Genomic DNA, 12,091 nt, shown 5'->3' with positions numbered 1-12,091 from the left:
TCAAGTCAACTACTGTCATAGCGGAGCAACAGTTTGAAGATAATATAGCTAAGCAAGTAAGTGCAAGTCAATATAGTTATAGCAACTTGAATAATGACACATCCAGTTTAATGGCACAGACAATTGAAGGTAACTCTATCACCCCCTTGAGTACAGAGGTTAAGACATTCAGCAGATGTCTTTGAGAAGTTTATGATTTAGAATGTTTGTAAATCTGATCTGTTTAAGATGTTTGGCAGATGTTAATTAGAATGCAATGCTTTCCATATGAAAAGATCTAAAACGGACATCTCTGAGATGTGTGTGTGCTATCTGGGTATCAGCACCGATTAATTGGTAAAACCGAAATATCGGTATACCTCTAACCCAAACATGAGCCACTGAAATCCATTTAAGACACATGCAAAGAACTTCCAATATGAGACACCAGTCATTCTACATAAATTAATGAGACTTTTTCATAACTAACTCATGCATTTAACTCATTTAATGGATCAGATTATCAGAACCTGAGACCTGTTAACTACAACGCGTGCTGGCGATCACCTAAAACATGTAATGGGATTACGTATTTAAAATACAAAATATAAGTAACTGTATTCCATTACAGTTACAATTTAAATCATTGGTATTTAGAATACAGTTACTTTCAATCAGTATTTTGATTACTGAAGAGATTACTTTGCATTTTATTGTCATTTGTTTCATTTAATATTTAGTCCTTTCAGATGAAATACATTTATAAACATAAATGACGCGATCCAAAGTGCATTTGAACAGCGGTAAAACACGTCCTTATGATGTGTTACATTCATACGAGCAGACAGAGAAGTAAGTTTGGAGCAGAAGAAATAGAAATAAACCTTGTGTAAATTGTCAGCTTTGCGCTAAGATAAAATGCTATTTCTAGCCATTTTACATGCACGTTACCAGGCACGATCATATTTTTTATCAAGAAAATTCATGCTGGATCATAATTTCTTTTTTTCTAGTAAGACCTTTGATATTAGGGCAAAAATCGTATTCGTGATAATTTTTTTTATTGTTTTTCTATAAAAATATCTAAAAATCTTTAAATTAGATTTATCTTGTTTTAGAAACAACACTGCATATGATATTTAGGTTTTTCAGAGAATGTATCTTTAACGTGTATTTTGTCTTACTGTACTGGCAGAGTTTTTATAGTCAAAACAAGTGAAAAAAATCTACCAGTGCTGAAGAAGTAATCCAAAGTATTTAGAATACTCAAGGTCAGTAACGTAATCTAACGAAATACGTTACAAATTATATTTTACAGCATGTATTCTGTAATCTGTAGTGGAATATATTTCAAAAGTAACCCTTCCAACCCTGTATATAACCTACAAACCATCCATCATCTTGGCGACCGTATCACTGAACTGGAGCACTACTAGCTCCGTTACCCGCATCACTGACGTAAGAAAGCACAGACTGCTTACCAAAGCCTTTTATCAGCTCTGTGAAAACTCCCGGGTCACTTTCCATCAGACACCATTCTCCAGCGCTTGCCGCCATTTCTGACTTTTATATTTTATTGTAAACTGTAATTGTGCTCATGTATTGATAAAGCGACGCTAATTGGACTCTCTCACACTTACAACAGTTTTCCCGGCATTCCTTTCTACATGCGTCATTTGACTTCTTCATGTGGTGCATTCAAAACACGAAGCGCGCTTCTGCCTCCATGTGCCCTGGAGTGTTATTGTGTTTGGCTCGCTCGATGTCTTTTCCATAAAAATAAAAAGATTTCATGTACATCTCTGTAAGATTTTCAATATTATATCTGACAAATAATGTAAGTTTTAATAAATTGCACTGTGTTATCTTAAGCTAAAATAATAAAGGCTGGGTAAGGTGTATTATTCGGCTGGTCATGTGATCCTAACATGGCAGCCCACGTGAGGGGATCCTCTCCATGTAGAATAATACAGCTTTTATAAGGTTACTGATATGATTGGAGTCTTCATTTTAATATGAGTGCTCATGATTTTATACATATGTTTCCAAATCACAACTCATGTCTTTAGGAGTAAAACTTTTAATAATCAAAAAAAAAATTTCAAAATAGTATCAGGGTTGACAATTTAAGATCTTCCTTTTCTGATGAACCAATGTAAAATAAATAAATAAATAAATAAATAAAATAAAAACAATAATAAAAAAAAAAATGACAAGAAATTAAGACATTAACTTGTCCTTTCAGAGTTCACGTCCTGAAAATGTTGTCATTAGAATTTTTCTGATTCTTGTAGTAGTACATTATTTGTTAGGGATAATCTGCCTAAAATTACTGAAGCTCTGCTTAATTGTCATTAAAATGTACCACTACTTGAAGGCATTTTTACATGTACACTCAATTAAAAACTGTCAAATGGCTATGCCACAACAGAAAAATGCTGTTGTAATACACCATCCAATGTGTCTTTAGCTGCAGTACTTTTGCAACTGTGGAGAACAAGGTGATACAGTGTGCAGTATTAAGCTATATATAGGTATGATTTCAGTCCAGTGGGTGCTTGTATTTAAAAAAAAAAAAAAAAAAAAAAACACATTTTTGAGAAACTTTAATACTTACAAAATATTTCAGTACATATTGTAGTAATGAGGTAGAGCTATGTAACATAGGTCATACTTAAAAAGTAATATGTCAACATCAACTAAAACACCTAATGTTATATTTTACAGAAATAATTTACATCACATGTGATGAGTATCTTTTAGATGACAACAGTCTGGGAAACTTATAACAATAAAAACAAAACAGCCATGTACACACTACAAAGTTTCAGGAGTGACAACCACATTTAAATGCGGGGGCGAATTCCATGAATGTATGGAAAAGAGTGCAACAGTGCCCGCCCACCTTTTTAGCCATCTGGGTTCCAGAAGTATTTTTCCCATTCATTTTTCCATAGGCTTTTCATAACATTGTTCATAAAAGAGTTCTAAGACATGAACCAAACCAACCAGCACCAAGGTGAATCACAACATTATAAAATTTTATTTGAAGCATAAAAGTATTTGAAAATTGGATAAAAAGACAAAAGTACAAGATTCTGTACTTACTGTACTTACATAATTTTATGTTGTTGATTAGAAGTATAGAAACAATATATTTTAGGTTTACTGTGAAATATTCAGATATATACAAATATATATGTAGTTTGAGGGTGTAGGGTCGACCGACTCGATTGTGTCATTGAGGTGGCAGGTTGCTGCTGGCCTTGTTTGGCGGGCTTTGTTGGCCACTGTTCTCTGATTGGTGGATCTCTCTCCAGGACCATGGGTAGTGTAGTTCACCACAAATTCCGCTATTAAACACGATTTTAAAACAATGAAGTTGAAATAGCACAAACTGATGCCATCAAAAGAGGCATATACCATTCAATGAACAATCTCGGAGCTCATGGTAGGTCGGTCTTTAAAGATTTATAAGTTATTGTTGAAATTAATGGTAATTAATGGAATTTTACTTCCGGAACCAGACTGTTGTGCTTCATACAGAGGTATTCTTTTTTTCTGTCAATTGCAATGACTGACAAGTGATCACCACAGCAACACTGCAGCATCTCGCACCTGTGCACAAGAAACACGAATGCAATCAGTTTAACCAGTTTAGTTTTGGGCTCGCTTTTTATAAGGAAAGAGATTATTCACCAGACATGTATTATTATCTGTCAATGTTTAGTTGTCATCAACAGAATCGCTATGTTTTGTTTATACTCGTTAAACAGTGCACGCTCTCTCTGGACTAATGTACGGGTCACCACGAGACTGCAGGGCTGATAAGAAAAACTAAAGTGGAAAGACTAAATATGAATGTAGACACATACATACCCGTTTGTGTGATGTGCACCAGAAGACGACGGACACATCTCACATGCATTATCGATCATGTCATTAACAACTAGGTGTTCAGTTCGGTTCTGTACACACAAAGTAGAATTTCTGAAAATACGTTTGTCACTACCTGAATTTTTCAGGATTTAATTTGGTTGTAGAATGCGGTTGTCACTCGTAAATTACCGAACTGCTTGTGTACAGAACAGGATTAAGTACTAAAAGGTGAACTGACAACCATATTTAGCTGCAGCATGTATGTGGCTATATGCACTCATAATAAGTTAGTTAGGCGGAACAGGTGGGCTATTTCTTCATAGCAGCATATATTTTATCGACATTTGTTAACACAACTCCATCGCAGGGATTTGCACTGTTCCAGGGTAGCCACATAATACAAACATATCAAATATATATATATAATCACTGATTAGTTTGAAATTGAAGATTTCCTAAGCTCTCAGTGTTGTTACTCAAACAGCATGGCCTACACTGTACAATGAGAGGCAGAAGTTTCCCTTGCTGGTGAAGCTGTTTTGTATCTGAACCCCCTCCAATGCACTGCCCATTGATAAAGACTCTTGGCACCTGAAAGAGTTCAAAATAATATGTTCACAATACAGCATGGCCCCCAAGTGCAGTATTCCTTTTTAAATAATGGCTATTAAATAATGGCACGTTTCATAAAAAAAATATTTTAAGCAAATTCATAAGCCCCATCCATCCGCAAGAAGATGCAGTTCCTGACATGTAATGAAGTTAAAAGTTGGCCAGTATGTGTGCTACGCAGAGATAAACAGTGACTAATTGAACAGAAATTTTGCATTACAGCTTTTACTATAGGGCGCTACAGTGGTGTTCTGGAAATAAAAGTATCATTAATTTTTCCATAGGTGGCAAATATATTTTTAACGATAACTTCTAAACCTTTAAAGACAGACCTACTGTGAGCTTTGATGTTGTTAATTGATGATATATGCTTCTGTTGAAGCAATCAATCAGTGTTATTTTAACTTCATTTTTTAGAAATCGTGTTTAATAGTGGAATTCGAGGTGAGGAACTATACTAACCATGATCCTGAAAGGAAACGATCCATCACTCAGAAAATCGCAGCCAACAAAGCACGTCACACAATCACTGCAGCGACCACCCACTAGGCATGTGGCGATATTCGGTATATAACGGTAACTAACACGCACGATATTGTTATCGTGGGCACTTCAAAATACCATAAATAATTCTAGATAAACTTTAAGCCAAATTTTGATTTTTCTGATTGCACAATAGTTTTTTTTCCCCCATCAACCAAATCAAGATTCACAACATTGCGTGTATGCGGCATAAATGACACTTGCGTACTCTGATGTAAACAAAAGCAGAGGAACATGGCTGAATGAGGAATGCAGGCGACCCTTTATCCACCTTCTAAAAGGGTTAAGTTGGAAGTGTTGAAGTATTTTGTGTTCTATAAACATTTAGAGGGATTGTTGGTCAAAGATGGATTCCCTTTGTGTAAAACATGTGGCAGAAAAGTGGCGGCGAAACACGGGAAGACCAACATGTTCACTCACCTGCGGTACAATCATCCCGTGCAAGTCAGCAATATAAAGGCAATTATAACGTGATGGCTCATTGAATCATAATGTCACTGTGCATTTCTTTTCATGAAGAAAACTGGCAATACGCAGCTTTAATAATAAGAGTTTTGTTTTTTTTTTGTTGCGAGTTATAAATGGATTGAAGTGAACAGAAACGTGGGCAGTCTTTGCCCCATTATACACTGCTACAAAATACGTTTTTGAATTGTTTTTGTTTTGGCTTGTTTTCCAATATAAATATCTAAAACTCCTTTAAAACAACGTACATTTTTTTAGCAGCTAAACTGCAGAAGAAAAGAAATTGTTATCTGATGTTGAATATAATATTAAAAATACAAATATTTTAAAATATCTAAAAATCCTTAAAATAAAAAAAAAAAATTTAAAAAAAATGCATTCACCTGAGAAGCAGCATATAAGATATTTAGACTTGCTGTTAGAGAATAGATCTTGAATACAAGTATATTTTGTCTTTACTGCACTCGCATAAGTATAAAAAAGTGAAAAATACATATATAAATATACATATACAAAATACACTTATATTTAAGATACATTCTCTTAAAGCAAGTCTAAATATTTTATATTTTGCTTCTCAAGTAAATGTATTTTTAGACTTTTAAATGAAAAACAAGACAAAAACACTTGACAACAATAGGATTTTTTGCAATGACTACTGAATTAAACTTTTTTTTTTCCTTTAATTCAGTGAATGCCATTTAGAGGTATTTTTAAAAGATGATTTTGTACTCTTTATTGTTAGCAAGCAGTTTAATACAGCCTTTTAACTCTGAGCACATGCTGAATAGTTGGTTAAGAGCTAATGATTAATTGTTGCCGTAATCACCCGAATAGTCGAATAATCGTTCTTATAAACATTAATTAGTTGATCATCAAAACAATCATTAGTTGCAGCCCTACTCTATATGTTAGAAATTGGCTTTCTATCCAGAAAAAAACATGCATACTATTGTTGTAACCAATTAGTTGTTCAATTAGTTTTTTAAACATTCAGGGTTCTTTGTTATCTGTAATTTAAAAGGCCAGCTACTGATATAAAAAAAAAGTAGTTAAACTTGTTATTAAGCGAATAACAATAAAGTTTGTTTATCTTTTAATCTGTTTTTGTAATGTAATTCAATACCATGATAATACCATATACCATGATAAAAACTTCAGCAATTATAGTGATGTGAAAATTTGATACTGTCACACGCCTACCGCCCACTCTTATAACGCACTGAAAATGACGCAAACAAGTTAGTCTTCTTCACTTTCAAACTACTAATACATTGGTAAGTATCTGCATATTTATTTAAATATACTGTTTCTATACTATATTTTCCATCTTTTTAATTCGATCACATCATTCACTGTGCTTCATGGGATTGTAGTTCATGCCCTTATGAAAGACGTTTAGTGCACATTCTTGTACCGCTGTCATTTTGTCCAATTTTTTTAATTCGTTTTCATATCAAATCACTGTGCCCACCCACTTTTTCAGCCGTCCGGGTTCCAGAAGTATTTTATTTTCCACATTAATTTCTTCCATAGACTTTTCACAAAAGATTTGTAAAGCATGAACCAAACCACCCAGCTCCGAGGTGAGTCACAACATTACAGACTTTGTTTTAAGGCAAAACAATTATTAAAAGAATCAGACAAAAAGACAAATTTACAAGCCGTGTGCGACAAGGAGGAGGCCGTCCGCCGGGGGATGGAGTAGCCGCTACCGGCTGCCTGGATGCGGAGGAACGGCCGCCGTCCACGAGGGTTGGAGGGGCTCGCTGCCGGCCGCCTGGAGCGGTGGAGCTGCTGCCAGGGTGGAGGGGCTCGCTACCGGCCGCCAGAATGCAGAGGGGCGTTCCATTTGCCAGGGGTCGGAGGACTCGCTCCTGTTTGTCCGGGGAGGAGCAGCTGTCATCCACCAGAGGGTGGAGCAGTGGTCGAGGACCAGGCGACAGTGTGTCTGGGAACCAGCGAGCAATTTTTTTTCTCTCTCTCTCTCTCCTCTCTTTCTCTCACTGTCGCTGCGCCTCGCTCTTTCTCTCTCCCTTTTTCCTCCCCTTGTCTCCTTCCCAGGTCTTGAAGGGCGGGGAAAGCCTGCCGGCAGAAAAGGGGGTTGGATGTATGTCATGCCGGGGGTTCCCCGGCCTGAGGCACGGCTGGCCCCCAATCGAGCTAATCAGCCGAGAAGAGGGATAAGGCCGAGACGGATGCGGCAGTTCGGGAGAGAGAGAGCCACACACAGCTGCTGTGTGTGTGTTTTTGTTTAAGTTTTCAATAAAATATTACTTTGATGCTTCGTCCGGTTTAACCCTCTGGGGGCGCCGGCGTGTTCTGCTGGATTTTTTCTGCATAACAGCAGAAACAACTTAAAATACTCCGTCATTTTTGGGCATACAGATAAGTGTAAGACATCATTAGAAACTATAAAGGGTCTACTTTTATTTGTGTGCACTCACAATAACAACAAAACCTTGTGCTTTTGTAAAACAAAGAAAATAAACAGGGTGCACTTTCAGCCGTCTCCGCAAGCATCTTTCTGAAACACGTCACAAAAATTAAGTGAAACTCCACGAATACTTATCACACAAACATGAAACATATGTCTAAAGAAAGCTTAAAATGTCTACTTTTAAATAAAACAATTCAAATTTAAAACAAATATTCTCCTGAAATGTAATCTGTATGAAACAAAGCGATGTACAGTTTCTCCAGGCTCAGCTCATTATCGCTAATGTGATCCCACCCACCAACAGAGCGCGCTATTCATACAGTAATGTGCTGAGGCGGTCTATGCAAATGACTAAATGCCCCCACAACAATGCCTTAAAAAACATCAAGTTTCATCATCAGATTCATTCACTTTCCTGCATATTTGGAAGATGGCATGCTACACAGGTGAGGAAGCTCTACAGATGGTCCTGGATAGTGACGAAGAGTTCACATTTTCCTCAGAAGAAGAGTGGGACTCCGATGAACATTTACATTTTGAAGAGCGATTTGATCCAGCCGAGGATACAATTCCGGATGAGTAAGTCATTTAGTTTTACTTACATTAGTTGACATTCTATTTTACATAAACATGGACATATTTTACTAGTTGGACTATTTCCAGACTTGCCAGCCAGTATTCAGAGTACTGAAATTTGAAATATGTCCTAATAGGCAAGTTTTAGTCACATTTAAATGTTATTTCGGCTAAAGCAGGTATTTAAATTGCATGCTGAATGATATAAATATGATATGTAAAATGATATAAAAACAATATGAATGTTTATATTATATTTTAATTAGTGTTTATGCTGCCTCATTATCATCAACGAAGCTTGTGCTTGCAAATATCTGATCAGGTGAAAATGTGCTGTAAATATTCCCATATTAGAAAATCAGCATATTAGAATAATTTCTGAAGATCATGTGACATTGAAGACTGCAGTAATGATGCTGAAAATTCAGCTTTGATCACAGGAATAAATTGCATTTTACAATATATTCAAATAGAAAACAGTTATTTTAAATTGTAAAAATATTTCACAATATCACTGTTTTTGCTGTATTTTGGATCAAATAAATGCAGCCTTGGTGAGCAGAAGAGACTTCTTTTAAAAACATTTTAAAAATCTTACAGATCTATAAACTTTTAAACAGTAGTGTAGGTCTAAAGTTAAGTCTTTATGTAAAGAAAATGTATAGTCAGATAATACATTCAATCATTAAGTCTCCTCACATTCATTCTCTCTCAGGGGAGGGGTCTTTGTCTCCTCAGGTGTGAATCACATCAAAATTCATGATCATCCACGCCTCCTCACATATGGCCTTTCTAACACTAAAAGTGTCTTACAAAAGTTAAATGACTATATTGTTTTGTATGAATGTGTGATCAGGATGGTTTCACATCATTTTTGTAGCAAAAATGCTAGGCTACAAGATCCAGTTCTCAAAAAACTTCTCAAATGTTTAGTATGTGTTATATGGCCTTATTTCAGTGACTTACAATTTTTGTTTTTTCAAAAACCACGCATAAACGTTATTTTCTCAAAAATACAAACATGTACATACATGTTGTTCACATGTTATTGTAGCCCAGTTTGTGCTGAATACAGTGTTATCAGACTTTAGCCATTAATATGTTTTTAAGCAACTGAAAAAAAGCACAAATGTCAAGGCATATCAAAACTTCTCCAGGGCCCAAAACACCCTCAGACCCCAGAGGGTTAAACCTTGTTACACCATGTACTTGCAGTCTATCATGAGGGCACAAACTAAAATCCCACGATGCATTGCAAATGACGTAATTGAATATAAAACTATGGAAATATATACCCTATTGATTTTAGGATGTTGATTACAAGTATAGAAACAATTTATTTTACATATATTGCAAAATATTCTGATATACACAAATTTATAGTGTACGTAGTAGTTTGAGAGTGTAGGGAGACCGATTTGTTCGCGTCATTCAGAGTGCATCATGGGAGTGGGAGGTTGCTTCTGGTTTTATTTCACGGGCTTTGTTGGCCACGGTTTTCTGATTGAATGTAGTTGTTGAACAAGAATTTTGCTATTAAAGACGATTTTTAAACAATGAAGTTGAAATAACACAGACGATGGCTTCAAGGAAAGCATATACCATCGATGAACAACCTCGGAGCTCATGGTAGGTCTGTCTTTAAAGGTTTATAAGTTAGAGTTGAAAATAAATTCTTCTATGAAAGGAATGAATGGGATTTTTATTTCCGGAACCCGACTGTTGCACACTATAGTGTGGCTGGAACGCTTTATGGACCAATCAGCATCTAGGATTAAATCAACTATTCATTTTTCAAATGTAAACAAATGACATTACTTACTGTTCTGGCACCTGTCATTTGCGCCAAGGTCTCCTGGAGACGTCGACCATCCTTGTGCTCATCCAGTTCAATGACTTTATATGATGCTCCTATCTCATTAAATACATTCTTAGTCATTTTACAGTAAGGACATGTGGTCTTGGAGAATATTACAACACAGTTCTTGGACACAATATCCTATATTGAAGACAAAAAAAAAATGTATAAAACAGGTAATAATGTGATATAACATTAAAAAAAAAAAAAAAAAAACGATACAACCCGAGGTAAAGTTTACCTGGACAAACTGAGTACATGCAGAGCTTGACAACCCAGGCGCAGAGGATGTTAAGTTCCCCATCCTAAACAAACATATGACATGAATTTAATAAAACTAGGAGAACCACAAACCAAAAACAAGTGCATTAGCAGCAGTCCAGGCTCAGAATAATACGTGACAACCTTGTTATGATCACTGGTCTGTGAAAAAGACAGGTTGAGGATACTAGGAAAGCGAACACAGTTAATGCAGATAACAGGGAATTCGTTTGGTTATTAAAGTCTGTCATTTTCGAGCAATAACTGTTGTCTGGCTCCTGGATAAAGCTATCTGAAGTGAATCAGGTAATTAACAAGGATCTCGCAACTAGGCTGTAATCTGATCAGATCGGGGGGAGGGAGTTAAACCTTCAATGACCCTAAAAACAGATTCGATCTTGACACCTGAGGTAGGTTAACATGTCCCGTGCAGAAATGACAAAACACAACGGATGTCCTCATTTCTCCCTTTTTAAATTTAATTACACGCCGCTAATACTTTAATATAAACACGATTATCTTAACGTAAATAGTATAAATAATACTCATGCTGACATTAGTATTTGATAATCATGTTTGAATTTGAACAGACTGCCACTCGCAAACATTGTGGAGTGTCAATAACTACGAGCGCTGTTTAATAAATAAATAAATGAAAAAGATGTCAAAAGACAGTTGAACACGCATGTGTAAAATAAATGACGAAAAGACAAAAGATTGTTCTCCTCTATTTTCCCCAAAGTCCAAAACACATGTTTACCTCTCAACCGGAAGCACATTAATGTGACATCAACCCATAAGCTCCACCCCTCAGGGATCTTCTTCATTTTTTGCCAGCTATTCTATCCCATTGGGCGAGCAATGTTTTAAACAAGTTTTCTTTCTTTTTTTTTTCCTTTTCTTTCTTTCTTTCTTTCTTTCTTTCTTTTTTTTTTTTTTTACTTTTTGATGCCTAGGACCCCCAAATATGATGATTACCTTGCGATGGACCCCCGTTAAAAATATGAAAATTATTATGATTTTTTAATGATTTTTCACACTGGTGGCCAAAAGTTTGGAATAATGTACAGATTTTGCTCTTATGGAAAGAAATGGGTACTTTTATTCACCAAAGTAGCATTCAACTGATCACAATGTATAGTCAGGACATTAATAACATGAAAAATTACTATTACAATTAAAAAAAAAAAAATGTTCAGAACTTCTTAAACTACTTCAAAGAGTTCTCATCAAAAAATCATCCACGTGCAGCAATGACAGCTTTGCAGTTCTTGGCATTCTAGCAGTCAGTTTGTCCAGATACTCAGATGACATTTCACCCCACGCTTCCTGTAGCACTTGCCATAGATGTGGCTCTCTTGTCGGGCACTTTTCATGCACCTTACAGTCTAGCTGATCCCACAAAAGCTCAATGGGGTTAAGGTCCATAACACTCTTTTCCAGTTATCTGTTGTCCAATGTCTGTGTTTGTTTGCCCA

General features: G+C 35.9%; 2 protein-coding genes across 5 annotated transcripts in view; both read right to left on the bottom strand.

Moving 5' to 3' along the window:
• LOC127438278 (ubiquitin carboxyl-terminal hydrolase isozyme L5-like) overlaps positions 1-1,654 on the bottom strand; it is a 40,280-nt gene extending 38,626 nt beyond the window's left edge. Inside the window, exon 1 of one of the 2 annotated variants that reach the window (XM_051693763.1) lies at positions 1,461-1,654. In XM_051693763.1, the coding sequence (XP_051549723.1) occupies positions 1,461-1,536 (76 nt within the window). In that variant the 5' untranslated portion in view covers positions 1,537-1,654. The remainder of the gene's footprint in view (positions 1-1,460) is intronic. The other variant, XM_051693764.1, reaches the window with a different exon arrangement.
• Positions 1,655-2,110: 456 nt separating this feature from the next.
• On the bottom strand, positions 2,111-11,361 carry LOC127438291 (uncharacterized). Of its 3 annotated transcripts, none has more exons than XR_007896709.1 (5): positions 10,758-11,361; positions 10,594-10,657; positions 10,317-10,493; positions 3,859-4,449; positions 2,111-3,597 (listed from the first exon to the last, which is right to left on the bottom strand). XR_007896709.1 is itself a non-coding variant. In XM_051693789.1 (5 exons), the coding sequence occupies exons 1-5, from the start codon at positions 10,862-10,864 to the stop codon at positions 3,518-3,520; spliced, it is 525 nt and encodes a 174-aa protein (XP_051549749.1). In that variant the 5' UTR covers positions 10,865-11,361; the 3' UTR covers positions 2,112-3,517. The 3 variants fall into 3 exon arrangements, 2 of the variants coding, with proteins under 2 accessions (XP_051549749.1, XP_051549750.1); XM_051693789.1 differs by having other exon boundaries at positions 2,112-3,597; positions 4,353-4,449; XM_051693790.1 differs by lacking the exon at positions 3,859-4,449 and having other exon boundaries at positions 2,112-3,597.
• Between the last annotated feature and the right edge of the window lie 730 nt (positions 11,362-12,091).

Source organism: Myxocyprinus asiaticus, chromosome 49, assembly GCF_019703515.2.
Source record: "Myxocyprinus asiaticus isolate MX2 ecotype Aquarium Trade chromosome 49, UBuf_Myxa_2, whole genome shotgun sequence".
In the NCBI taxonomy this organism is placed as follows: Eukaryota; Metazoa; Chordata; class Actinopteri; order Cypriniformes; family Catostomidae; genus Myxocyprinus; species Myxocyprinus asiaticus.
Note: the sequence above shows the minus strand (reverse complement) of the source record. Positions and strands in the feature narration are given on the sequence as shown.

Excerpts from the sequence above, each read along its gene's own strand:
- LOC127438291 (XM_051693789.1), bottom strand. The coding sequence starts at position 10,864 with ATGACAGACTTTAATAACCAAACGAATTCCCTGTTATCTGCATTAACT. Across the intron at positions 4,450-10,316 it reads AAATGACAGGTGCCAGAACA|GTGCCAAGAGTCTTTATCAA; the intron begins GTAAGTAATGTC and ends GAACTCTTTCAG. Across the intron at positions 3,598-4,352 it reads TCTGCCTCTCATTGTACAGT|GTGCGAGATGCTGCAGTGTT; the intron begins GTAGGCCATGCT and ends TCTTGTGCACAG.